This window comes from Oenanthe melanoleuca, chromosome 1 (assembly GCF_029582105.1).
Source record: "Oenanthe melanoleuca isolate GR-GAL-2019-014 chromosome 1, OMel1.0, whole genome shotgun sequence".
In the NCBI taxonomy this organism is placed as follows: Eukaryota; Metazoa; Chordata; class Aves; order Passeriformes; family Muscicapidae; genus Oenanthe; species Oenanthe melanoleuca.
The window spans coordinates 24,230,446-24,258,033 of record NC_079333.1 but is presented as its reverse complement, the minus strand read 5'-3'; the positions used below and the strand labels follow the sequence as shown (position 1 = coordinate 24,258,033).

Genomic DNA, 27,588 nt, shown 5'->3' with positions numbered 1-27,588 from the left:
GCATGAAGTCAAGAAATGCTCCTGGACTGGTGTGAGAAGTCCAGGTGAGGTAGAACTCCTGAGCAGCAATTGTAGCCAAAAAGCATTCCTAGAAGCTGCAGTTGGAGCTGACTGGAAAGGAGCCTCAACTACAGTGCAGCACAAGGACAGCCAAAAAAGGAGTCCTGGGAGCCACAGGGCAGGGGTTCAGCTCTGGCCTTGATGTTTGGAGTGGCAGCTCGACCTTCAGGGGTCCCTCCTCACCTACACCTTTGAGTCTTAGTAAGAAGCCTACTGCTAAGGCTATTTAAAGCTGAAATGTCAGGGACAACAACAGCATTTTTTTCTTTTTTTGCCAACCAACATTGATTTTGCAATTTCACTGCTGTGGTCTCAGGAACTGACCAAAATGCTTAAGGAAGTATAATGCCAGAGTCAAGGAAGTATCACACTTGGGTGGACTGTCATTTCTGCATCGCATCTCAGTCATCCTCAGATCCAGTAAGAGACATCCCCCACCTTTTTTTCTTCCTTAGTGCAACTCATCATCTCCCCTTCCCAACTGGGATCACCTCACACTCAGTTTCATCAATACAACTACTAGCATGGGCAGACTCCCAACAATTGGAAAACTATTATTATTTTTAATCATCTCCAACTGGGGCTTCCACAGTAGAGTGTATCCAAGACAAATTGAAACAATTGCCACCCTCAACTTCTCATTTTTCCCCTTGCTAGTGCTCTCTGAGCTTATATTGTTCAGTACATGAAATAAGGAACCCAGCTTTAAAACATCATCTTCAAAAACCAGAGTTATGAGGAAGGAGGGATGACAACATGGAGTTTTAATTGCAGAGCCTTTCAGTGCTGTGGTTTAGTGATCCTTTGCAGAGGTAGACACATATCTAAGAGGGGCACAGACCAGTAGTTCAGGAACAGGGCTTGAAGCATCTCCAGCTTGCTTTAGCATAAGAACACTAGGAGCAATGAATAGTTAGAACTTCAAGGTGATTGCCCACATGCAAAAGGCCAGTTTTCTCAGTTAGCACAAAAATGAGCCATACAGGCATTAACAGTAAATCAAAGCATACAGAAAAAGGTTAGATACTCAGAGGGAAGCAGCATGACTCAGTTCAGCTCACAGAGACAGCTTGGACCTCAGACAACGGCAACACCATCCTCAAAAGTGGAGGATGCAGTATCCATGATCAGCCCCTGCCCACATTCCACAGAAGGCATGAGCCAGTATCAGGATGGGGCAAGTGCCATGCACAGAGGACACCAGGAAATACTATCCCTTGCTTGGGTAAGCAAGCAGTAAAATCAGTGTCAATTTTGAGAACAAGGCTACTTGGATCCAAGTGGCAGTCAGTGGAATCCTGTTCTCATTCAGAACCCAGCAAAGAGCCCCTCAAGGCAGGCCAGCTCTTTTCTCCACTCAACTTAAGCTCCATTTGCTCAAAGAAGCCAAGATGCAGTCAGAAACCAGGAAGCTTCCTGAGCTTTAGAATGTGAGATGCAAGTGCTGGCAAACTGTTTGCCATATTAAGCACTGAGCTAGAGTAAGGTGTACCAGAGCTTCTACACAAGCTGTTGTCTGTGGGCCGAGAAGCTCTGCTTCCCTGTCACAAAAACAGGAAGCCAGGAACTAACCCTTGCACTCATGACCACACCCTAAGCCAGGGTGGGGAAGTTGCCCTAAACCAGTTTTTGCCTTGAGAAAAACATCCACCTAAGACCATGTAGGGGCATCCTCTTATAATCCATCTTTATTTGTAAAAATCCACATATAAAATCTTCAGTTTCCTCTTACAAAAACATAAAGGCACATAAAACTACTCAAACTCTCATCTCCCTGGACTGATGGTCAGACACTCCCCCCACCCAACCTCCCCCTTGCTTTTCCTCCAGTCCATATTTCTTCATGTTTCCTTTAGTTTCAGCTCACTCCTTCAGGCACAGTTCTGCTCTTGCAAAGATGAAGTATGCACACAGGGGAGATGGTGGAGAGGTGGCATGGGCTGTGCGTGGAATGTTTTACAGGTACTTTTTAGTAGTAGGTCTCTCTTTCCACCCAGCCTAAAGGAAAAAGAGGAAGAAATAGTCTCAAGGCAAACCAAATACAAGATTCATGAGGCTTCCTTTTAGACTCTTGAAAACTTGCACTGTTGCACTTCAGCTAATAAGTGACTGTCACAATGGGAAAATCTTGCCAAATTGATGCTCTCCAGCTTTCTGGAGCTCTTCCAGCTTTCTAGAACTATCCAAGCAGTCTTTTCCATCTACTTCAGTGCATCTGTAGTTTTATATAATGGGAGAGAATGTAGGGACAGCAAGAAGTCCTTAATTTGAGCTAACTGCAAAATTAATGTTGAGGAAGGGGAAAACACAGCAAAATACAGCCCCAAATAGTGCTTAGGGATCCCCAAGCTTTGCTGGGGCTTCTGCAGAACTCAGCAGCATGAAAAGGTGGGGAAGGAAACACACAGATGAGCAGCATATTCTTACCGCCAGGGTTGCGTCTGATAATGAGCTTTCTGACTTCATCATACACGAATATGAGGAGGGAGTATGGGAAAGCACAGAACCACCAGGTTGGCCTGTTTGGGAGAGGAAACAGTCAGAACACAGGCTATGAAGATGCTCTTAGGCTGGCACAGCTCTGACTTGACAGCACACTCAAGTGCAAGAAGGCTGGCATGACCCAGCTTGCCAGCTCAGTCTGGTTGGGGTTCAGTCAAGAATTCTCCAAGCCAAGGATTAGTACCAGGTTTTCTGCTGCCATAGATTAATCCACTTTTGGACAGTAATTCCAACACAAGGTGTGTCATGGCACCTTTGCTCATCTCTGTACCAGCACCTCCCCATCTGTCAAGCAATCATCAATCAATATTTCCTCTAAGTACACACCCTTTGTGCCTAGAGCCTAGCTCACTGGAACTGTATTGTTGCCCTCATGATTTACACATACACAGCTGCTGCAGGCACTGGGCACAGGCCAACTTTCTTGTTAGGAAACACTCACACTTCAGCACCCAACTCCAGGCAACGCTTTGAATGGAACACAAGATGTACTAGGATTTTTTTTTTTTTCCATTAAGATTTCCTGACACTTAACAGTCCTCTGGCTTAAGACTAAACCTTGCCATGAAGTGTTGCAATGCTGTTGAGTAACACTTAAAACTGTTGGCACCGTCCCAACCATTATGAAAGTTACTGTCCATGAACTGGTCATCTGCATCTACATAGCAGCTTTTAGAAGATTTTACTACTTGTCCTCTTCCCAAGGAATGTAGGAAAAAAGGCACAAAATGTCATCAGCAGTTCTTTAGTACCTAAGAGTCATCTGGCCTATGATTTACAGCAATACAACTGGCTTTCTTTGGAGGTGCAGTACACTACCCATAAAAATACTCCATGCAAACAAATGCAAGAGGCAGCTGCACTAGAGCACACTGATACTGAAGTTGTAGCACTAATTTTTAGTGAGACACTGAACAGGAGGCTCCTCATAAACATTCCACACACAATGAAGAAAATGCTGTGTGTGCCACAGGACAGCAAAGGATCACTGACACCCTCTAGCCTGAACTCTCAAAACTAGGTTTGATGCTCCTCTAGTTCACAACTACTTTTATCCATCTCCCCACCCCAGCATTATTGTTCTGTGGTACAATCTGGTACATAAAAAGCATGATGCAACTTACTTCAGAGGATACATCCTTAGAGCAACATCCATCCCAGGGCAGTAGGAGAGGAAGGCAGCCAGAGCAGTCTCCTCAAAGAGACCAAATATTAAGATCTTGTTCCTAGAAGAAACAGGAAAGAAGTCAGGGACAAAATACTTTCAGAGATGACATCCTAAAAAACACCTAGTTGCCACATGGGAGTGAATGGAAACAGGCATTCTAGTCCAGCCTGGAAGTTCATGAGGTGGGGATTACCAGGCCATCCAGCCAAGGTGACAGCAGAGTTGCCATGATGGTATTTTAAGTCTCTTCAGAGATAGTTCATGATCAAGTCAACCAGCAATTGCTTTCATCACAAATTCAGGAGGTGGCTGGGGTTCATGCCACAAGATCTCTTGATGTACAAGATCAAGAGATCAAGGCTGTGTGCTGGAGTGTCAGTGTCCTTTGAGGTGGGCTAGCTCCCACAGACAATGCCAACAGAAGCCATCACTTTTTTTGTCTCAGCCTGACAACTGCAAGTCTACAAGCAAGTACTACAAGGAAGAGAGCACCCAGTCTTTTTACCCACTACCAAGGCACTCTGATCAAGACTTTTGCCAAAACACCCAGACACTGCTGGGATGAAGGATTAGAATGCTGTGTGCTGGAGAGCACACGGAGTCCAATTCTAAATCCTCCATGGACAGGCTAACTTACTTCATCCCCTGCTGGAAGACAGAGTTCCTTCGGGTCTTACAAATTATCAAGTCTGCCCACTGCACGACCACGATACTGACAAAGAAGGCTGTGTGGCAAGTGAACTCCACTATTTTCCTCTGTTCATAGGTCTAGAAAGCAGACAAAGCAGAGAGCATTCATTCAGATATGCTGCCTTTGCTCTCTGGTGCTCACACCAAGTTCAGCAGGCATTAATATTTTGGCTGGCAGCCTCTAAGCTGTGCCTCAAAACTTACCCATTGCTGCCCATAGCTGTCTTCCACATCGTTAATCCATCGGTCATCCCACTGAACTCTGATCCCTAGCAAGCCAGAAGGCCAGAACCCATTCTCTGCCATGATTACAAAATAGGTGAAGAAGCCTCCAAGGGCCTGGATCATACCTAAACCAGGAAGAAAGGACAATAAAACTGATGAAGCTACTTGCAGAGCAATTATAACAGACAACAGCTTGCAAGAAACCCTAACTACCTTAAAAATTACTCCTTGTGAGGCTCAGTGTCCCAAGCAGCAGCTGTAGAAATAGTTCATACCAACATCAATCTCAGCTGCAACCCTTGTGCTGAACAGCTTCTGCCCCAACTTTGTACAGAGTTACTTCTGTACTGCCCTATGCTATGATGGCACCATACTCAAGGACACAAGATAAAACTCCCTCTGAATTCTCATTATGCCTTGCCCACACCCAACCCTTGCAAAACACAGTCAAGAAGGTTCCCAAGGTCTGCAGCAATTAAGCATGAGCTCCCATCCTGTGAACTGGGCACATCTCTTTAGCTGCCTTTAATCAAGGCTCCTAATGCTACGTGTTTAAGGATACGCTGGAGAGAATCCTTTACTTCTAATTAAACTAACAATGGGATCTATGTTCTTGCTGAACAAGTCTGAACCAGAGGAGAGTTGGTTGTCAGCCAGTTCCTTTACAGTGCTGTGCAATTAAAATTACTGTGAAAGCGATTCAATGGATCAAGCTGCACAAGTCACCACTATAAGCCATGGGGGAAGAATCACGGCAAGTTCTTTACAGCCTGAGGTACTGGTTTACACACCCCAAACCTCAACCCTCCCAAAATAAGCAGAACAGTCACTGACTCTGTATACTGACTGTGTACAACTCCTGCTACCACTAAATTCAAATTGGTGCCAAAGAAAACAGAGCAGCTTACCAATCTGCCCATAGGCCATGCTGATCAGCCGTTCATTCACCAGCTTGTCTGTTTTGGGATTTCTGGGCTGCCTCTTCATGATGTCACTCTCTGCTTGCTCATATGCCAGGGAGATAGCAGGGACCTGAGGGTGGCAGAACTGCTGTTAGAGGAGTTTCAATTCTCCATTGTATAGCATCTTTCCCATACCATGCATTCAGTGCAAGAAACAGCACTCCCCAAAAGCCCTAGATGTGATATTCTATTCCAAAAGGATCTTATGCCCTCCCCTTCCCCAGTTTGTCCTTACAGGTAGCTGAAAGATCTCCAGACTCAAGTGCCATGAGATTAATGTGAATAAAAGGAATATCAGATGGTCACTTTAAATCAGAATCTTAGAGAAAACAGTATTTAAGCATTTTCCTCCCACATGTCCTTTCTTTAGGGTACCTAAGAACATCCACATTCTTTTCTGTAGACAAAGAAACTACATTCACCATGTCAGTGCCCAAGTCAATACAGAGGATGGTGACTGTTCCCAGAGGAAGGGGTATGTTTGCAATGATGAAGATCAGGAATGGCGTGATTTCAGGAATGTTACTAGTCAATGTGTAGGCAATGGACTTCTTCAGGTTATCGAAGATCAGACGCCCTGGGGCAAGGAAGAGAGAACAGAATAACTCTCACTTATCAGCAGAAGGCAGCCAAGCAGCTCACAGGCAGCTTCAACACTAAGAGCAAATGGCAAAGTGCTAGTGCAGCAAATGAAAGGGTTCTCTTGTATGTAAGGGTGAGGCTGCTCCATGCACAGCAACACCTGTTGAGAGTGACACTTCTGGTCACAGCAATCAGGGCTCACTGCACACAGCAGTAGGACACTAAGCCCTGGTTTCTGGACATCATCAAGAGCCCCTGGAGGGACCCTCTGTTGTGCTCCTGTTTGAGAGCTGCTTCTCCATCAGGAAGGAAAATGTGTCACACTCAGCCGGCAAAGAGGACTGTAAGGTCACATGTTAGGCAACAGCACAAAGTAGCTTTTGTTACTCAGCTGCTTCCTATTCTTATCCATTCCAAAGGGTCATGCTGAACACCCAGGAAAAGTAATAAAACTTGGGAGGAAGAAAAGTGCTGCTCTCCTTGAAAACTCTTGTCATAGAGGCAAACTCAAAGAAGAGCCCCCAGATGCCTCTATTTCAGAGGGGATGCTGAAGCGTGTTACTTTACCAACACAGGTTATAGACTCACCTTCTTCAACCCCAGTGACAATGGAGGCAAAATTGTCATCCAGCAGAATCATGTCAGCTGCCTGCTTAGAGACATCTGAGCCAGCAATACCCATAGCAACACCAATGTCAGCCTTCTTCAGGGCTGGGGAATCATTCACACCATCACCTGTGACTGCTACAATGGCACCCTAGTCACAAAGAGAGAAACAGCAAGACTGAAATCATCACGTAAGATGTTTCGGGCAAGAAAAAAAGCTCTTTCTCCTACCTTTCAGATAAAGCACAAAAAACTACTTTACTCTGCTGTAAAGAGACCTCACTTCCTCCTTGCTCTCCCCTGTTCTGATCAGGCTCATCAAGAGAGCCATGCTGCTCTCTCCAAAGGAGACACTGGGCAACACATGAACATGTTGGATCCTCCTCTCCCAGGCACATCCAGAGCATTCAGGAACTAAGTTTACTAATGAACATCCTGGGATCAGAAGAAAGCCTCAGTACAAACTGAAGACACTTTCCTGTCAGACCCTTATATTTATGTATTGTAGAGCAGCCTGACAGCAGCTGAAGGCTGCTGACAAAGATTTAATCTGGCCTTTCCATGAGGGCACTGAAGAGATTTAGCCCTACTACTTCAGCAGCAGAACTATCTCGTAGTTACATATATATGTCTGGGAATTTCTCTAATACAACATCCTTATTCTCCCCCTCTTTACCTGTCGCTGACAGCCTTCCACAATGATAAGCTTTTGCTGAGGAGATGTCCTGGCAAAGACAATTTCTGTATGGTGAAGCAAGATGTCATCCAGTTGCTCACTAGTCATGTCCTTCAAATCTGAGCCATGAACCACACAAGCTTTTGCATCCCTGCAAACAAGAGAAAGCATGTTTTACTTCACAATAAGTTTCTCATTAGCAGTACTTTTCCCATAAAAATAAGGCTCTTCAGTGGTCTTGGGAAAGACCAACTTCTGCTATGACTAAATATTAATCAAGGCAGAATTAATCAAACCGAAGTTTGATGCTCAAAATTTGAGAAGCAATGGGGAACACCAAGAAAAAAAAAAAAAAACAGAACCAAGCAACAGACAGAAAAAACTTCATGAGCAGTTTAATTCTTTCCATAGCTTTCTAAAGTGCATCAAGGCAAAGACTAGTTGTTTCCACAAATCTTGACCTCTCTGAAAAAAAGAAACCTCTGGCTCAGGTAGTAAGCTTCCAAGGTTTCAGGATGTTGCTGTCTTCTGCAGGCAATCCTTTTTGCAATAGACTGATGGCCATGTGACTGACAACACATGTTTCTTCACAGAGTGTTCACACCATGCCAGTTCCAACTAATTTACACCCTTTGGCCACAAACGCATGCGATGTTATATTTAGACTGGTTTGGTACCCCACATGCTACAGCAAAATACCATCTCTCCAGCCCAGCATACCATCCCTTATAGGTCTAGGACACTAGCCACACAGCTCTTGACATCACCCAGTTTAGACAGGGCAATTCCTTCCCTACCCTTAGAGCCAGCTGCTAACCTACTCAGTCATACAGCCCAGCCAACCCCAGCCTGCACTGCTGGGTTTTGAAGTTACCCTCAAAATCTCAAAAAAAAAAAAGAAAAAAGTAAAAGTAAAAAAAAAAAAAAAAAAAAAAAAAAAAAAAAAAAAAAATCAATAATCAAAAAATCCCAACAAAAAAAAAATCCCAAGCAATTTCATTTTGCAGGATGTCTCTATTCACAGTTCATAAGCTACATGGCTGTCCTCCAGCCCAAACACAGGCTGGGTCAAGCTAAGCAATGCAGACAGCCCAGCCATTCTGCAAACAGCCTGCTTATGCCAAAGCACATTTTCTGAGGATGTCTCAGTCCCAGCTAGGCTATGAAAGCAAGCATTAACCCTTAAGAGGAAGGAGTTCCCTTTTCACATTTATTCTGCTTGTAGCTATGCACTAGTGTCAACTCCTCTACCTGGCTAAGTCCTGCTCCTTTTGCCCTCCTACAATCTTACTCTTTCCACACACGACACGCACATTTAAGACAATCTTGTGCTTCTTCACATAACTCATGATACACACTGAAGAATCACAATATGCTGAACTAAGCAGATGCCCACGGGGGAGATGCTGAGAGTTATCCAAGGCAAGAAGAGAGGCAAATACTTAATTCTTGGAATAGCTCAGGCCTTTCCCAGCAGAAATTACCTAGGGTTGACCTGGCTGACAGGAATGTTGAGTCGAGCAGCAATATCTTCTACTGTTTCATTGCCCTCTGAGATAATGCCAACGCCCTTGGCAATGGCTTTAGCTGTGATCGGATGGTCTCCAGTAACCATGATAACCTGAAATGCAAACAGACTGCCATGAAAGCCTTGCCTGCACTGCAGAGCAGCACTGACCAAAAGGCAGGGTCCCTTACACAGAAAGGGCCACATATCTTTTGTTCTACTCCTGAGCCCTAACAGAGAGCAAGTCTGAGGTACAGGCAAATAACCTGCTACCAGTATGCAAGGGATTGAGGTGGATGAAAGACAAAATTGTTAATGTTGAGCTAATGGAGCCAGTTTCATTTCCAGCCTGTGCTTCCCTCTCATTTTAGTCAGTACTGCGGCACATGCAGAACTCACCTTGAGCCAAATCATGTGCTTTGAGACATCATGCTCTCAGCACCTGCCAGTGCCCTAGCAGTTTGAAGTTTCATTCCTTTTTCACTTCATGAACAGACACCATTTATATTCAACTTAGAAATTAAACCTGAAGTAGTAGTTGTAGTGAAATCCTGATCAATTACTTCATCCACTTACCTTACAGGAGGTCAAGGAAGCCCTTTATTTCCACAGGTATGAAGTGAGGTTATTTTCAACCCAGGAATAAATTACCTTGATCCCAGCACTTCTGCATTTGCCAACAGCATCTGGCACAGCAGCACGAGGTGGATCAATCATAGACATCAATCCTACAAAGCAGAGCTTGTCTACAGGGAAGTTCAGGTCATCTGTATCAAACTGGAAGCCATCAGGGAACTGATCATCAGGCAGAGCCAAGTGGCAGAATCCTGTAACACATCAAAACCACATTTACTCTGTTCCTACACTTCAGGATGCAGAGAGAGTGAACATTTATGCTTCTGCAAACAGCTACACAAGAATAACAGGGTAGCTTAGTCAGAGGTTTAGCCAGGGCTCTTGAGACAGGAGTCACACTCCTATTCTGATAACTACCAGCTGTTGCTAGGTGCCCAGACACAGCCTGGTTCTTGTGCAGTGGAATAAACCAAATACTGTGTGGTCCCATGTAAGGTCCCAAACACTTTGCCGCATTTTGATCTATGCGACTTCACTTCTGGGAGAGACCAGACCCTGCAGGCTGCTTTTTAATTTAAAGGCAGGACTGTCCCTATATGAATTGCTGAAGTGACCTTAATACTATGGTTACACTGCAGGAACAGAGTACAGAGTGACCCCGCATTTAATCTGTGAGGACTGCATGGGAATATGAAGTACAGATCTTTTCCAACATAATAAGGCTGTTTTTCCTTACCTAACACTCTCTCCCCGAGGCCTCCCAACTCAAGGTAGGCATTCTGAAAAGCATCTTTCATTTCCTCATCCAGTGGTTGCTCTTTGCCATGAATAAGAATGGTGCTGCAGCGATCCAAGATCCTCTCTGGAGCTCCCTTCATCACCAGCAAGTAACGGGATTCTGATGGATTTGCGTTTTTGTGGATAGACAGCTAAGGGTGGAAGAAATGAAAATCTGTTCTATAAACATATGTGAAGGACACAAGTAACATCAATGGCTTGCATTTGGCCATTTGTGATATTCTGTTTTAGTTTTCATTTACCCATACTTTAAAGAGGTTTACAAACTAAGGAATCTGTGCACTCTTGAGCACTAACTTATAACTGCAGGCACTGTAATGATCTTTTCTGTGTCCAAGTGCCACCTGTTAAGGTCACTTCCCAGCAGCTCATTCCTATTCCCAGATGTGAATTACTCCACATTCTGTACGCTAGTGCTTCACAGGTTGAGAGCATGTCTGATCCTTTGTTAGCAGCTGACACCTTAGTGTCAGTTCAGGTCCTATACCGGGGAACTATTATGGTCTATTAACTTAGATTTACAGTGCAGTCTTCAAACAAGTAATGGCTAGACAATATTTGGGTGCCAGAACAAGTTTTGAGGCACACTGTGTGCAAATTTACACCAGTACTTCACACAGCAGCTCTCTTTTCAAGAGGACACCTGCTTACCTGGTACTTGTTGGTAGAGTTAAATGGTATTTCCACCACTTTGGGATACCTTTCTCTCATCTCCTTGACAGAACCACAGCACAATTCAATGCATTTCAGAAGTGCAGACTCAGAGGCATCTCCTGCCACTGCTCGCTGAGGAAAAAAGACAACTATCAAAACACACAACCAGAGATGTTTGGATATTTAAAATAAGATTTTAAGAGTGAGTTCATCACAGCCCAGTCACAGCTTCTACATAACATTTTATGAAAGCAAAGAATAAATAATTCTGTTATCTAGTACCAACAAGTACTGCATTTCAGAAAGCCAGGCCTCCCATTTTGAGAGAGTAGCAGTCTTCCTGAGGCAAAGTTAAGAAGCCCTTTTAAAGGATTACAGAAAAATCACATAACCAGGTACAATCAGACCAAGTGAGGCTGGAGGATAAAATTTGAGAAGAATAGCTAATGTGAGATGAAGACTGATGACATGCGCCTCTGGGAGAAATTTGATCTGTTCATGTCTCCCTTCCCCATAAAGTTTGGGAGTGGTAGAGATAGGGATTGTCAGCCCAAGAGATCTGTATGTGCTCAATGTCCTGGAGAAGTATCCTTAGCTGCTATTGAAGTATTTCTTGCCCTTCTGGTCTCTTTGTCTGTGAGAAACTTTTTTCTTTCATTTCTGTACTACTTTTTGGTATCTAAAAACTTCTCAAAACTTCCCTCTCGCAAGCCTTCCTCAAAAAAGGAAGAACTCCAGCCCTTTAATTTCAGGATACATTTTGTAGACTTAAGATACAGTCAGAGGAGTGCTGGGGAGAAATAGTTTTTTCTATCACCTCTACTACCACTGCATCAGAACACCCTTGGGAATAAGTTTACTAAGCAATGTGACTAATACTTGACAGATTATAAGCACTGTATGGTTAATTTCAGCCCTGGATGGATCACAGTGCACAAAGAGGAATGTGAACTGGTACCCTGCCAGCATCTACACCAGCACTGTACCAATGAAAGCTTAAGGAGACTTGCCAATGAGAGCAGACTGTCTCTAGCTAGTCTCCCACAATCACTGCTCCCCCAGCTCAGCACCAGGTATTTGTAGCTTTGAATTGTACAAATGCCAGAGATAGCAATTCCTGGAACAGCCAGATACTGGGAAATGCCTAGGAAAGCTTTCTAGTCTTTCCTAGCCCTGTCTGAAATATCTGGCCTCCCAAACTGAGTGCAGATGGCAGCGGATGGCAAGGATTCTGCTGTGGGAAAAAACACCTTTTCAATCCCATCTCCCCTGCCTATAGCACACTTCCTTTAAGAGTGCTAGACTGCAGAAAAGATTAAAGAGTGGCAGTCACCTCTACTTTGCAGTTTCATGTGACCCACAAGATGTAATCTCACTACCTTTATGAGAGGATGGTGGTGAGCAACAAGACAAACACTTTTGTTTCGAGAACTCACCTTGAGAATTGGTACATTTTCCTGGCCGGCCTGAAACACAGCACGGTTACAGAGACCTGCAATTCTGGACAAAGCAGTCCAAGTGGCTGAGCTTTTGTCAAAGGAAGCACCTGAAAGAAGATAAAAAGTCACAATCTCAAAATCCCACAGATTTAAGAGCAAGAAACCTTTACCTCAGGAACAGGAAACAATCAGAGCATCACTATGTCTCTTTCACTCCTCCTCTCTTTCCAGATACTTGATGAGCAGCTGATTATTTTAAGACCAGAGGATGCAACAGCAGGTGTGCAAGAGAACACTTCTGCATTCAAGATTTCAGTAATGGTCATATCCAGCAGCAACAGAGGGACACACTGACAAAGCCACGGAATTCTGGACAGGTAACATTCATTCAGAGGGCTTGAGTAAGGGATGCTGGGTTCTACCTCCAGGTTGTTTCATTTTATCCATCAGCCCAGGAACTGGACTAAATAGCTCCCAAAGGAACAATGCTTAAATAAAGATACACTCTCATTCTGGCTCTTAAGTTGGCTTTAAAGGAGATTAATTGAAGAGACAGTTTACTGATAATCTAACATACTTTCCATGAAGTGAAATCATCTAGTTTTATTTCCACTGCAATCAAGCCAACCATTGCCAGGCCTAGGGCTTACAAAAAAATCTATTTATAGCTCATACTTTTGCACTAGTGTTAATTAAAATGGCTTTTTAAAGCAGTGCAGACAAGCATAATATTTTGGGCTGGTTCAAGGCAAGGCACAGCAGCACCACTGGAAAAATGTTTATGCTAATAATGTGTTGCAAGCACAGCATTTCACAAGGTAGGCAACAGCTAGGAAACTCCTGAGTTTGGTTGTATTGAACAGTTCTGGAGAGATAAGCATTTCTCTCAGTTGCACAGCACGCTGAGATTTCAGATTCTTATCAACTAGGACAAACTTCCTACTAAAGTCTTACATTCATTGCTGGCACTATGCAAACACAACCTGGGTGTTATGGGAAAACCCCTGTTGCAAGGCAACCATCTAGTTCCACATGAGAACTTTCCATCTATGCCCAGCCTCAAGTAATTATTATCAGGGCCAACACTTCTGCTGTCCACATTGTCAATAGACTTAAGATTGAGCAATTTCATCAAGATGTATTTTAGCAAAGGTAATCAAATACTTTGCAAATATTTCTATGTACAGGACAAACATATGGGGCTCAAATTCCGGTGGAGTAATTCTGCACAAAAGGCAGGCTATACAGAGTTTAAGGGTTAAACAGAATCATGGTACAGTGCAAAGCTTTCTATGTGTCATTTCAATTTTTTATGCTCTTTCTAGATTGTACATTAGAAGTTCTTGCACTGTGAATGCCACTTACACTGGAAAGTTCCAAACATAGGTTCTTAGAAGTACAGGAAGGCCCAGAAAAAACATTTTTTAATGAAATGCCTCAAGCACAGAGAGGCAGTCTTACCACTCTGGTTCTCTGTAGTATCAGCCTCATGAATCTGATTGTCAAACCACATGTGGGCAACTGTCATGCGATTCTGTGTCAGGGTGCCTGTTTTGTCAGAACAGATGGTGGATGTGGAACCCAGGGTCTCCACAGCCTCAAGGTTCTTCACCAAGCAGTTCTTACGAGCCATACGCTTGGCTGTTAGTGTCAGACATACCTGGGGACAAGAATGATGTCAGGTTAGGTGCACTTGTGCTGTAATGACAACTCAAAATGCACATGGACATAACAACCAGCTTCCATGCCCTGAAGTGATTCCCTAACTCCTTGCTCACCTTGCCACTGCAAAACAGAAGCATTTCAGCTGTTTAAATGTTTAAATGACATTTTCCTCATTACAAAATCTCCAGAAAAGGCTTCAGCCTCCTGCTTCTCAGTGCATTAGGAAGGAAATAACATGCCTCAGACTAACTTTTCAGTCAAAGTTGCCATCTCCTAATCGTAGGAGTTCTCAAAATAGGTGAAGGTAAGTCACATATGAGATGGCCCAAACTAGCTCTAGTGACAGGGCTTGCAGGTTGCTCAGGTAGAAAGTGAGCCGCTCCAGCTCACTTTCCTTCTAGAGGCTCTTATCTGGTTCCAATTCTCAACTGTTCACTCTCTGGCTTGGTTGCTGTTCATTCCTAAGGCAGCATGGAAGCACTTTCTCCTTTCCACCACCACTCTCCATACACCTAAGAACACCTAAATATTATCACTACCTCTTCAGGAAATCAAACTTACCAAAACCTCTGACAGATCCCAGACCAAAAGCTGGGACTAGAGTGAAGCTTGCTGGATGCTCTGCCAAGCCCTTAAGGGTTGGAATGTGGGAATAGAAAACCTGACGGTTGTAGCAGGAAAACCCCTTCTTACCACAGAAAAAGGCAGGACTAGAACTCCTAGTTTTGCTCACTTCAGCTATACGATGCCAAGCCTCTGTGCAGGTCTAACTTAGGGACCCAGTTTTATGAGACAAATTGCTGCAGAACTTGATGTTGATTCAGGCAATTAGTTAAAATACACTGAACTTATAAAGCCCAACCCTACACACTCACCTTCCATTACTTTAGTGTTCACCTCTCTGAATGCACACTGAGATAAAGTACTCCGCTTTCTTAAGGACCACATATGTGGCAAATTCAGTCTTTTTTCCAATTTCACTCACCGTAACCGTTGCAAGCAGCCCTTCAGGGACGTTGGCAACAATGATCCCAATAAGGAAGATAACAGCCTCCAGCCACGTGTACTCAAGGATGAGAGAAAGGATGAAGAAGGAGACACCCAGGAACACAGCCACTCCAGTGATGAGGTGGATAAAGTGCTCAATTTCCATGGCAATTGGAGTTTTTCCCCCTTCCAGTCCAGAAGCCAAACTGGCAATACGGCCCATCACAGTGCGATCCCCAGTGCTAATAACAATGCCACGGGCAGTGCCTAGAAGAGACATGGGTTTCAGAAAACAAAATCAACCACAGCTTAATATCCTGTAGGTGTGGAAGAGATGCTCTGGGTGAGCTTCAGCACAAAAACTGTCTACCCCCATATTTAGAGCTGCAACATAAGTCTTGCCAGAGATGTCCGACATTCCTGCTTTCTGCAGCAGCTGTAGTACTTCATACAGCTCTACCTCATGGTTCACATTATGTTATCTGCACTTCAACTCTTTCTACTTGTAATAAAACAGGCAGGCTAGAAGACACACTCTGAAAGAGGCAAGAACAAAAAACCCAGTAGTGCTGTGGAGTCTGCCCATTCTACAGTACTGCAGGTGGAATGAGCAATGACTTTGATGGGAACTTCCGCCCTGCTCTGGCATGGTAGAACTAGGCTCATGGTGTATTCACACTGCTTACAGCTCAGTATCATTGCTCATACTTCAGGGAAGTAAGAGACACACATACCTTCCACACAATTGGTGGAAAAGAAGGCAATGTTCCTAGTCTCCAGTGGGTTCTCATGGGAGAAGTCTGGAGACCTGGTTTGAGGCTCTGATTCACCAGTAAGTGAGGAGTTATCCACCTACATGAAAGAGAGTACTTTGTCATACATGTCCAGACAGATGCCTGCTAGGTACTTCCCCATCCTTCTCCTCCACTCCAGCCCCCATTCACAGCATAGAAAACTAACTCATCTTCCTTCAGAATGAGGTTTCCCAACAGCCTGTCACTACTGTACCTTGCAACCATGTGCAGATATGATCCGAAGGTCAGCTGGAATTCTGTCTCCTCCTTTTACCTCCACTAGATCTCCAACTACAACACCTTCAGCATTTATGCTCATCTTTTCACCATTTCTGACTACAAGTGCTTGCTGAAAGACAGTGAAGAAACAATGTCAAAAGCAACTCTTAGGAAAAGGCTCAAAAGATCTGAGAATCTTAAAATAGTTTGCTATGCTTCTAAAAGGTTTCTACTTGTACTAAAGTGTTTTTATGTGATATATATATATTTAAGAAAAATAAGGTTTTTTTCTTGATATTAAAGCTCCTTGTTACCAAGGTGACAGTGTGATAGTTAGGTATGCTCCAGATTGTCCATGAAGGAATCTAAATTTCAGTGTTTATCACACCAGCTACTGAACTCCCCAAACTATGGAGAAAGTGTCCTATGATTGTTAACAAGCTGGTGGAACCCACAGGTATTCAGGAACTACCTTGGCCTATTAGTGTAGTTACTTGGAGCAGTTTCAGAGATTCCTCAAAATTAAGAGCCAGTAACCCACATTAACAGCCAGGCCCTTGCAAGTGGAGATGTTTAAAACCATTATTACCTTTAAACAAGCTATGACTTGCCAAACCTCAAGGAAATTATTTATTCCATACCTGAGGCACCAAGTTTTTGAATGACTCCATGATCTTCGAACTTTTTGCTTCTTGGTAATAAGAGAAACAGCCAGTAATGATAACCACAGCTGCCAACACAATACCCAGGTACAGCTACAAACAGCAGAGAAAGTGAGTCAGAGAACAATCTGCCTGAAAGGCTTCTAGCTTGTCCAAATAAATTGTCTGCCCCGTCACAAGCATGAAGGTATTTGCAGTCTCTGTACACTTTGCACACAAAGGCTGTCCACAAGCTAGTGTTGTTAACACAATGCAAAGGAAGTTGCCTGTTCATTTCATTATGTGGAAGCACTCCAAAACATGTTAAGCTCACACACTGAATTGCCCGTGCTTATGAGAAAAGCTTCTGGACTGAATGCTTAAAGGAAGTTAATCTGCCTTGAGCCCAACAGGCTGCCTGGCCTGCCTCTGAGGTAAACTAGAAATTTTTACTTACGTTATCATTGTTGGGCTCCTCCTCCATCAAGCTCTGTATGCCATAAGCCAGAAAACACAGAATAGCACCAATCCACAGCAGGAGTGAGAATCCTCCAAAGAGCTGCCGACAGAACTTTACCCATTCAGGAGTGGTGGGTGGAGGGGTGAGGGCATTTGGGCCATCACGAGCCAGGATCTCAGCTGCACGTGCAGAAGTCAAACCCTACAAGAGAGGGTGTTTTAGGCAGTGCGGCAAGACCAATTGCAGAAGGTAGGTCTGAATTTGTTCAGGTTCTACCATAGCAACAAAGAGCTGCTAACAGGTAATGGAGATATCCAAAGCTGGTACAGTTCCACAACATAAGTGCAGGATAAAAGAGCTGAATAGGAGCTACAGGATGTTGAATGTTACTTGAGAAGCCTGCAAACACTGAAGAAGGGCAGAACAAGAAGGCTACAGCCACAGACTTTGAGCTCTGAGGAAAAGCACAATGCCATTCAACTGTATCAACTTATGGAACAAAAAAACAAAACAAAGCAAACAACAGCAAAAGTGTAAAACCACTGCAGTGCTTCTGCATTGGACTCTAAAGTAGACTAGGATACCTGCATACCTCTTACTGCAGGAAGGCAAAATTTTAACAGCTACCAGCCATCATTAAGTCTCTGGGCATGTGCTAGCTCTCTAGACTACATTTGCAACATAAGAAACATCTGTCATCATTACATGCTCCTCCAGAAAAAAAAAACCACTAAGAATCAACTTGACCTTGAACAACTCAGAGGCAGATAACAGTGCTTTGTTAGAAGCAAAGTCGCTAAAGCACTGCAGTCAAGTTGTACAGCGGGAGGATAAGAGAAGTATTTGTGAATTCAACATTTCTCCCAAAGCCTGAAAAACCTGACTGGAGCAGGGGAGATTAAACACAAAAATAAAAAAAATAAAAAAAAACCCATACCAAAATCCGACCACCCAGATCTCCCTTTGTGAAATGCTCTGAGCTGTAGCTGTTTCTTTTCAGATCAGGGCAAAGAGGGAAGGAACACAATGTCTACCTACTCGACTCAAGTCTGTTCCATATTTACGATGAAGTTCATCTAGGCTCAGCTTGTGGTCATCCTGAAAGACAAGAAATAGTTGGAAGAGAAAATAATCTGAGAAAAGATCTCAGCAATTCCAGCCCGAACCCCAGGCTTCCTATCTGTAACAGTTGGTGAGATAGCAGGACTTCACTTCATCCTCTCTGTGAAGAGAAATCTCAAATTCACTCTGGAATTCAACACAGTGTCATTTTTAGCATTCTTGTGACTATTTGGGTACTTGAAAGATTTTCAGTGCAATCCTTACACCCTCAGCAGATTCTGTGAAACCTGAGTGGGTGGGTTTTTTTGGGAGGTTCAGAGAGGAATGGAAAGAAAAGGAGTTGGGAAGGAAGGTAGGAATGTACGAAAGATTAAACCTGTAATTTCACAAATTTTTAAGCGGTGTTGTTCTATTAAGCACTACTTTGGGCGAGGTGTTTCTTTCCCCAAAAAGGGAGGCTTCTTTCCACAGCCAGGCTATTTTTCAGTTGGATAGAGTTGGTTCATACCAGTGCCTCACTTTAAAGGTTGTGCTGGTGGAGCAGATGCCTTAAGTATACATCACTACTGAACACAGAATGCAATCTTTGAGCAGCCTTTAGAATCCCCTCTTCCTAACAGAGGGATCAAAAATGTTAAAGCCCAGTCTCAAACCCACAGAACATGAACAAAATCTGCATCACTTTCAAGGACAGCAGATCTAAGCCTGATGATGCTCACAGACAGATACAGTATCATCCAGCTTTCACAGATGGAGAAGTGAGACACTCCCCACAGCCTCAAACATGATTAGAAGGAATAATACTGAGGTCAGTCTGAGCAGAGGCCGGCAGTAAATGGAGCTGTACAGCCTCAACTCCTCAGCTGGAATGAAAACAGCAGTCCCACTCACATGACAGCACAATAAAGCCTGTAATGTTGCTATGCAGAGAGTGCTCGCCTGGCTGAGGAAATACATCTATACTGTGCTATGGATAATGCAGGCAAGCACACACTCTGGTTCTGTGTCAAGTGCCTTTTGAGAAGATGTTGCCAGGGTCTACCGTGTGCTCATCTTGATGCTGAAACACAACACACCTGGCTTGGGGACAGAGGGGAGGAAAAGGGACATCAGTGCCTAAAGTCACACCATGCTGTCAGCACACCAGCTTGTTTCTCTTTTAGTCAGATTAGGCACAAGGTTTGGGCACAGCAAACATTCTTAAAGCTGCTCTTTCTGTGCCCTACACTCTTACCATCACAACTTCCTTTTTAAGCTCATCCATGTCCCTCTCCTTCTTCCCCTTCTTCTTTCCACCATGCTCTGATGTAGCAGTAGGCTCATACTTGTCTCTTCCAGCCTGCAAGGGAAGACACAGTATTATTAGAAACATCTTACAGTCAAATGCCACAGCAGTAGACATGAACTATACACCCAAGACTGCCAGGTAGACAAAATTACTACAGTTTATTATTAAAATTGTCTACCTCAACTTTACTAAAGACTGACACTGTTTTCTATAGCATTCTGTTGGAGAAACAGGCTGCTTGCAGCTTGGACAGATGCACTGTGTGCTGGATAAAAAAAAACAACTAGAGGGCTGGACCAAGAAAGTGGTGGTGAACAGAGTTACATCCAGCTGGTAACTGGCCACCAGCGGGGTTATCCAGTACTGAGGCCACTACTGTTAAATATCTTTATCAGTGATCTTGACAAGCAGATTGAGTGCACCCTCTGTCAGTTTGTAGGTGATACTAAGTTGGGCAGGAAGACTGATCTGCTGGAGAGCAAGAAGGCTCTGCAGAGGGATCTGGACAGGCTGGATTGATGGGCTGATACAATAATACAAGATTTAATAAGGCAAAGTGCTGAATCCTGCCCTCACAACAACCCCAGGCAGTGCTACCAGCTGGAAGAAGAGGGGCTGGAAGCTGCCCAGTGGAAAAGGACATGGTTGACAGCTGGTCAACCATGGCTGCACATGAGCCAACACATGCCCAAGTGGTCAAAAAGGCCAGTTGTATCCTGGCCTGTGTCAGAAATAGTGTGGCCAGCAGGACCAAGGCAGTGGTTGTCTCTCTGTAGATGGTACTGGCGACACTGCACCTTGAGTGCTGTGTCCAGTTCTGGGCCCCTCACTGCAAGAAGGACATTGAGGTGCTGGAGCATATCTAGAGAAAGGCAACAGAGCTGGTCAAGAGTCTGGAGCACAAGTCTGATAAGGAGCAGCTGAGGGAGCTGAGGTTGTTGAGCCAGGAGAAAAGGAGGTTCAGTGAAGACCTTATTGCTCTCCCCAACTCCTTGAAAGGAGGTTGTAGCCAGGTGGGGGCTGGTTTATTCTCTCAAGAAGCGACAGAGGAAATTACCTCCAGTTGTGCCAGGAGAGGTTTAGATTGGTTATTAGGAAAAATTTCTTCATGGCCTGTCAAGCCCTGGAACAGGATGTCCAGGAAACTGGTTGAGTCACCACCCCAGTAGTATTTAAAAGATGTGTAGATGTGGCACTTGGAGAGATGGTTTAGTGGTGGACTTGGCAATGCTGGGTTAGAGGCTGGACCCAATTATTCTAACAGTATTATCCAACCTACAAGATTCTATGAAAGTTATGCCACTACAATGAAAAAAAAAATGAGCTAGTGAAACAAGTCTGCTCAGTATTATCCCCAATACACATATTAGGAGCCAGACATTGCACAAGCCTAGCAAGGAAGAAAGCAAGCTACACACTATTCAGGCAGTCTTGATGCATGAGCCCCAGCTCAAGCTGAAAAAGTGATGAAGAGCAGAAGAAATCAATTCCTGAGAGTAAACTTATGTTTTCTCCAAGGCATTAAATCCTCCTCCCCCTCCCCTCTCCCAGCCTTCCACAGACCCTGGTGAGGAAGAGCAGCCTATCAACTGAAGAAAAGTAAGAGGTGGTACTTCTGGCTGGTCAATTCTGGGGACTGAGTTCTAACACTTTCATTCTCAGTTTGGCAAACTAGCTGGCTAGTTTACACAACAGAAATCTGCTTTCAATTTATGGCAGTTTGAGTAGCAAGAATAGTATGCACAGCAGCAGTATACTTTTGCAGATTCAATCTATGCTTAGTCCTGCCTACACTTCACAGAGCAGATTATTTGCTTAAAGCCTCTTTATTAAGTAGGATTTTTATTCACTTTTATTATGGTTAATTCTACAAGAAATCATGCAAAGATTTAGATCTAATTCATAATGGGGTAAACAAGCATCTAAGGACAAACAATCATGACAATGCACATAAACATCACTTAAAAGACAACCTTCTGTTCCCTTCTGTGTGGGACCAAGTTTTATACGATGAGATTTTCACCTAATAGGATCCCCAAGAAGAACTTTAAGATGAAACAATACTTAGTGGCACCAGAATAAAATCTTTAACAAGATTAAGAAAATGTTTCAAAGCCACTGCCTTGCTTGCTCTTTGCATGAACACCTCAAACCATGAACTGGACTCTTGAGAAGCGGGATTTCTGAGAGTGATCTGGACACAGGAACTATTGTTTGGATCCAAGACCTCTCCTGATGAGCAGCTAGCACAGGAAATTTTTATTATCTATTTATTTCAAGAGAAGTAGAAACCAAAACCAAAAATGAAACTACATGAAAAAGAAGAAGGATCATTACTTTTTTGAAAGAACCCATTTGTTGCATCTGGACAAGGGTTCTTACTGCACTGAAAAAGCTTAGTGTGCAACACTTTGTAGCCATAGTCACACATTTCACATGCACAGAAGTCTCCCCTTGCCCTGCTCAGCAAAGACAAGCTTTGCATGCAACTATGGAGCTGTGCAATGAATAGTTTTTAATAAGTGGAGCAGAGCTGAGCTATTTGTCTCCACTGAGCCAGTAAAAGGACACAGAACTACAGCATTCCTGACATTCTCTTCCCTGCACCTAAATTCCCATTTCCCTTCTTAAAAAAGTGAAAGCTTAGTACTTAAACCAGCAAGGTCTTCACAGTCCAGCATCACAGAAATTTGCCATAGGACAATTCACAAAAAGCCACCATGAAGCAGCTCTCTCCTTCAGTCCCTGAAGGAAACAACTTTGACTTCTCCTGGAGCTACGGCAGACAAGTTCAAACACAGCCCCGCACAAAACACATGCCTCTTGATTACTGCTTGAGATCAGAAACAATTCCTAACAAAGGCGAAGGAGCTAGCGCCTTCTCTGACTACCACTCCATCACCTTCAGCTTCACCCCTTCACCCCTTCTCCCGAAGAAAAGCTTGGCAAGCTCTCACAGGTGATCTAAAAACCTCCTCGTTCTTTGAAACTTCTGTCAGAAATACAGTTACTCAGCTCACTGGGGGCAGTGAATAATCCAGGTATATAGGAGACTTAAGCTTTTTCAGCTGCAGCTGAAACAATCTACAAGTAGGCAAACATGAAAAAGCTCATTGCCCTTGTTCAAGCATGACTTGCTTTAACAAAAAAAAAAAAAAAAAAAAAAAAAAAAAAAAAAAAAAAAAAAAATCAAAGCACCAAAAGGCCCAGCGGTCAGCTGCAGTCAGAACAAAGAGTGGATAGAGTTACTTATTTCCTTAAGCACCTAAGAATTTGGTTCTTAATGGAGTCCATCTTACTGAGGAGCTCAGCAATTCCACAGCTTAAAAAAAAAAAAAAAAAAGCGCAATATTTTCAATACTTTCACTTTATTACTTTAATACTACATCCCACCCTTACTGCAGAAGTAAGTAGGTAAGTCAGGAGAATCAGGTTCAGCACTTTTCATAGGATCATTTAATGCAGAATCTGAACTTCCTGCTTCATCATTCAAATCTGAACTTGACATACACAGAGTCCAAGTCCTGCCCCTGTTCAGTGCCTCCGGGGCCATTGCCTCCCTTCCTGCAAGATGAGCCCAATCTGTTCAACAAAGGCTTGTGCTGGCTGGGGTGCCAGGGGAAGAGGTTTTCATCCCACTGCAGCACTGTAGGATTTCCCTGCTCTCTCCCTGCTTCTTTTCCTGATGTACAAAGAAGAAGGCCTGTGGTATTCCTCATCCACATCTTATCACGATTTAATCACATGGCCTGAACACAAAGGAAGGTCTGTCTCATCAGAAATGTCACCCCTTTTGCTTGACTTAGCCCAAGAACTGACTCATCAAAACTGTCTTAAAAAATGATGCAGCTTCTTTTTTTTTAATGCAAGACTTATTTTTTTTCCACTGGCATAAGCACAACATTTGTACACACCAGCGTAAGAAGTTTTATCGACCCCCAGAAAATCCTATTGCCTTTCAGATACAGCTAATTATTTTCCACTCTGGACTAACTGAACCATTCATAGCTGATGTTCTCAATATAAGCCATGATTGACCAGGAAACAGGAGGGGTACAAATCAAGAGACAAGCTCAGAAGTATCTAAGATCACATAATCCAGCAAATATCAACTAAGAGCCAAAACAAATTATGCAGTCTCTGGAGGCCTGGTCTGTTTTACTGCTTATGTCATTATAATCAATTGTGGAGAAAACAGAAAAGTTACTGTCCTGCTGCATTATGAGACAGTAAATAAACTAACCAGATGAATCATAAAACTAACTCCGCCTATTGGACTGAAAACTGTTCCATGACCCTACGTAATCCTAGCAAAAGATGGAATGGTTTCTTTGGATCCTTCTTACTCTCTCACGAGAGCTATGTTCAATCACCTATCTTGAATCAAAAATTTAAGCTGCATCAATTGATCAAATTCTCAGCATCTAGGACAGTACAAGGCAGTTTTTACTCAACAGATAGTAATTGCTAATTGTGCAGAGATTGCCGGTTCCCAAATTATGAAAGGACAAGCATTTCTTTCTCCCATGAGAAGAGATGTAAACCTAATCAGGCTTTTAATCATCAGGATAAAACAAGGACCACTTACACACCACCTTAAGCCCTCTCTGGGTATTAGGATAAATATATCTACTGCTCTGGAGTTGTGTGAAGATCCTAGAGCAGAGAGGGCTTTCCAAATGTCATCGCTGCACAGCTGAGCAGCCCGTCCTCGGTTTTCTAGTGCTGTGCCAACTACAAAGAGTCACCTTCCTCACTTCTTTGCCTGTAATAAATAGTCACCATAACCCCAGACACTTCTAGTAGCTAATAAACACATTAAGATGAGCGGACTGGACCCAGATTTCCACTAGACGAGATGGTGAAGGCTACTCCCGGAAAGACCTGGGTGAAGGATGAGCTGCAGTTTTCAGCAGGTCAGGATCTAAGTGGGTTGAACAGTTCACCTCACTTGCGAGACTCCTGTCCACCTGTTTTTCCAAAAATATGCATTGACTAGGCCCAGGGTTTCCTTCACCAAAAGGACTATCCCCTAGCCATAGTAATAAAAAGTGAACTGTCATAAAATAGCAATAAAGGAATGAAGAAGATGGAGGAAGGGGAAGGTAATATATTAAGATTTTTTAATTGCACCAGATACAGATTGCTTTGATCTGAATGATTTCCTCTCAGCTGGTTCCATTATGCAATAAACTTTCCTAGTTTCTGACAGGGGAAAAAAAAAATCCCTAAACTAGAGTTCAAGGAAATCTCAGCTAGCCAAGAGGTGTTTCTGCTCCATACATGGGTGCTTGATCACAGCATCCAGCTTCAAAGTCTTCACTACTGTTTCCAACAGCATTCACACACACTTTTCTTTAGTTAGAAGATACAATCTGAATTAAAGACGTCTCCTCCTCATGGCCTTTAAGGCAGAGCTGACCTCCAGAAGTGACCCAAAGCACACAACACCAACTCCGTGCTATGCCTGTGCAAGCAAGGGAGATGGAGTAAAACATGCTGCTGTCTACAAACAGCTTCCAGTCAGCTCTGAACAGAAACAAAATCCAGAATGCTTTCCTCTGCTACACCCCCACCCCCCACCGTTGGATAATCTGGTTTTTGGGCTGCATAGCAGCAGCTGACTGCTCTCCCCTTGCCCCATTACCATTTAAAGTAAAACAGACTCAGCTTCTCCTTACAGCCACAGAGAGAAGAAACTTGTTTTCTCACACTGAGGCTCTTTTTTTCCACTTCCATCCCATGCACCCAAGGGAAAGAAGTTTCCTTTTTGGGCACCCTAACACAGGGCAGGCACATACTGTTCAGTTCTGCATCCATACTCTGCTTTTTTCACTGCCTCGCTCTCACATGCCCGTTCTTCAGGGGGTCCCCCATTATACACACGCATTCTCACTGCGAAACAAGCAAATCTTGTGACTTACTACCAGAAAGCATGAGGGAGCCATATTACCCTTTCTGAACTACCCTCTGTGGCAGTGCTTCAGTTTTGGGCTTTATTATCCATGCAACTTATGAAATCTAGAGCGAAGTATGACAGCCTTCTACATTGGAAAGCGTTTGTATCTTCTGGAAGTCCCATTGTGGCAGGGTAAGCCTCTGAAGCCTGCAGTCCTATATACACACACAGCTCAAAGGCTGCTCTAATGATTTAAACAAGATTCAGAATACTGCCCGATCTCTCCTCAGTGTCTTCTCTCCCAGATGAACTTTTACTGTCCACCCAGCCTGCTGCCTACTGGACTTAAATACAACAGGCTGGGCTGCCAAGCAACAGAAGGACTTCCTTAGGAAAAAGAAACCTCATACACAGAACAAATGCTGAAAGCCCACCACACACACTCCTCAACCCCCTTTTCCAAGCAACTGTCCATTCAGCCATGTTCTTGCAGCTCTCTCTGATACTCATGCAGTTATGTCAACACTGCTGCTGTACTGCACCGATGAGGACAATACAAAGTCAAGTCAATGTTTGAACAGCACTTGGAAAGCACAGAACACCTGTTGGCAGGGAATATGCTACCACCACTGCCATGGCCCTGCTCTCCTCAAGGAGCAGAGAAATCTGGGAATTTTACAGGAATGCATTTAACCAAAAGTAAACACAAATCTACACACCTCCAACTACATGAGATACACAGGGAAGCATTCGAAGGGAAAGCAAGAAACATCCAAGCAACAAAACACAGAAACTGGTCTCTAGATTTTTGGCATAAAACAAAATCAGAGCAAGCCAAGAAGTGTTTGTGCTCTGCACACGGGTGCTTGAGCACAATATCCTCCAACAGGCTTCCACCACTGTTTCCTTCCAACAGCCTTCACATACACTTTTCTTTAGTTAAAAGATACGATCTGAATTAAGGACTTCTCCTCCCTATAGTCCTGTAATGGGCTATAGCCCAATAAAGGACTATAAGGCAAAAACAATGCTGATACAGGGAAGAAACAGCTGCACAGCCTTCTGCGAGGATTTATTACCCCATTGAACAAGAGATCCCACGGGTGTCCGACTCCCTCCTGCCACCATCTCCCATTACACCCTCACTGCTACCAACAGACACATTAGCCCTAATATCGCTGACGGCTCTCCTTCTCCCGCCACCCTCTACCGCCCCCTCCACCCACGCCGAGCCTTCGTGTCTCAAGACAAGTCCAAAGTTCTCCCAGGAGCCGGGGAGCAGCCGCGCTCCCTCCCCAGCTCCGCAAGGTCACCAGATAACACCAGCCCCAGGGACTGCGGGCGGGCGAGAGGCCCCTCGTCGGGCAGACACGGCCTCAAGGAGGAGCCGGGAGCTTTAGGAAGCCGGCTGCTTGCCCCGGGCTCCGCCACGCCCTCGGCCCGACTCTTCCTTTCCGCTAGCGGCGGCGGCCGCCCTCGCACGTTGCTGGGGCCGGCGGCACCGGCGCCGCTCGCCAACGGCCGCGGCCGCCCTCGCACCCCGACCCGACGTGGCCGACTCAGCCGAGACAAAGCGCAGCCCCGTCGAAGGGAAAGGGGCACCGGCCACGGTCCGGCTCCTTGAATTTCCCACTTTTCGCCCCGCTGCTCACCCCCTTGCCCATGGTGCCGGGCGACTGCGTGCAGATGAAGTGGCGGGGGGCGAGGAGCGGGGCTCAGCGGCGCCACGTGTCCCGGCCGGCGCAGGTGCGGAACAATAGGAGCACCCCGGCCGGCGCTCGCCTTCCTCTTCTTTCTCCTTCTCCTCGGCTCCTCGCCTTCGCCTCGCACTCCTCGGCTCCCGACCGGGTCGCTCCTCTCTGATGCCGCAACGGCGCGCAGCTCGGACAGCCACCGGGTTCCCGCCGCATAAAGAGCCTCGCTCCACTGCCACGCCCAGCCCGTTGTGACACCACGCCTCCGTGGCACACAGGGGCGTGAACGGGGGGCGGTCCTCGGGGAGGGGGCAGCGGCTGCGGCCAGGCTGGGAGGGAGTAGCGCCTGCGGGCCCTTCCGCCTTCCCGGGTGCATCCTGGGACGGGGGGCTCACCTTGAGGCTCACTCCGGCTGCCCCAGCCATGCCTCGCCG

General features: G+C 44.6%; 1 protein-coding gene across 1 annotated transcript; it reads right to left on the bottom strand.

Moving 5' to 3' along the window:
* Positions 1 to 1,724: 1,724 nt before the first annotated feature.
* Positions 1,725 to 27,588, bottom strand: ATP1A1 (ATPase Na+/K+ transporting subunit alpha 1). The gene is made up of 23 exons (XM_056488780.1): positions 27,113 to 27,588; positions 19,508 to 19,612; positions 18,250 to 18,309; positions 17,209 to 17,412; positions 16,752 to 16,865; positions 16,106 to 16,240; positions 15,832 to 15,949; positions 15,096 to 15,364; positions 13,907 to 14,105; positions 12,443 to 12,552; positions 11,004 to 11,138; positions 10,291 to 10,483; positions 9,630 to 9,805; positions 8,956 to 9,092; positions 7,472 to 7,622; positions 6,778 to 6,946; positions 6,030 to 6,184; positions 5,554 to 5,677; positions 4,625 to 4,770; positions 4,368 to 4,498; positions 3,687 to 3,788; positions 2,488 to 2,579; positions 1,725 to 2,058 (listed from the first exon to the last, which is right to left on the bottom strand). The coding sequence occupies exons 1-23, from the start codon at positions 27,122 to 27,124 to the stop codon at positions 2,030 to 2,032; spliced, it is 3,066 nt and encodes a 1,021-aa protein (XP_056344755.1). The 5' UTR covers positions 27,125 to 27,588; the 3' UTR covers positions 1,725 to 2,029.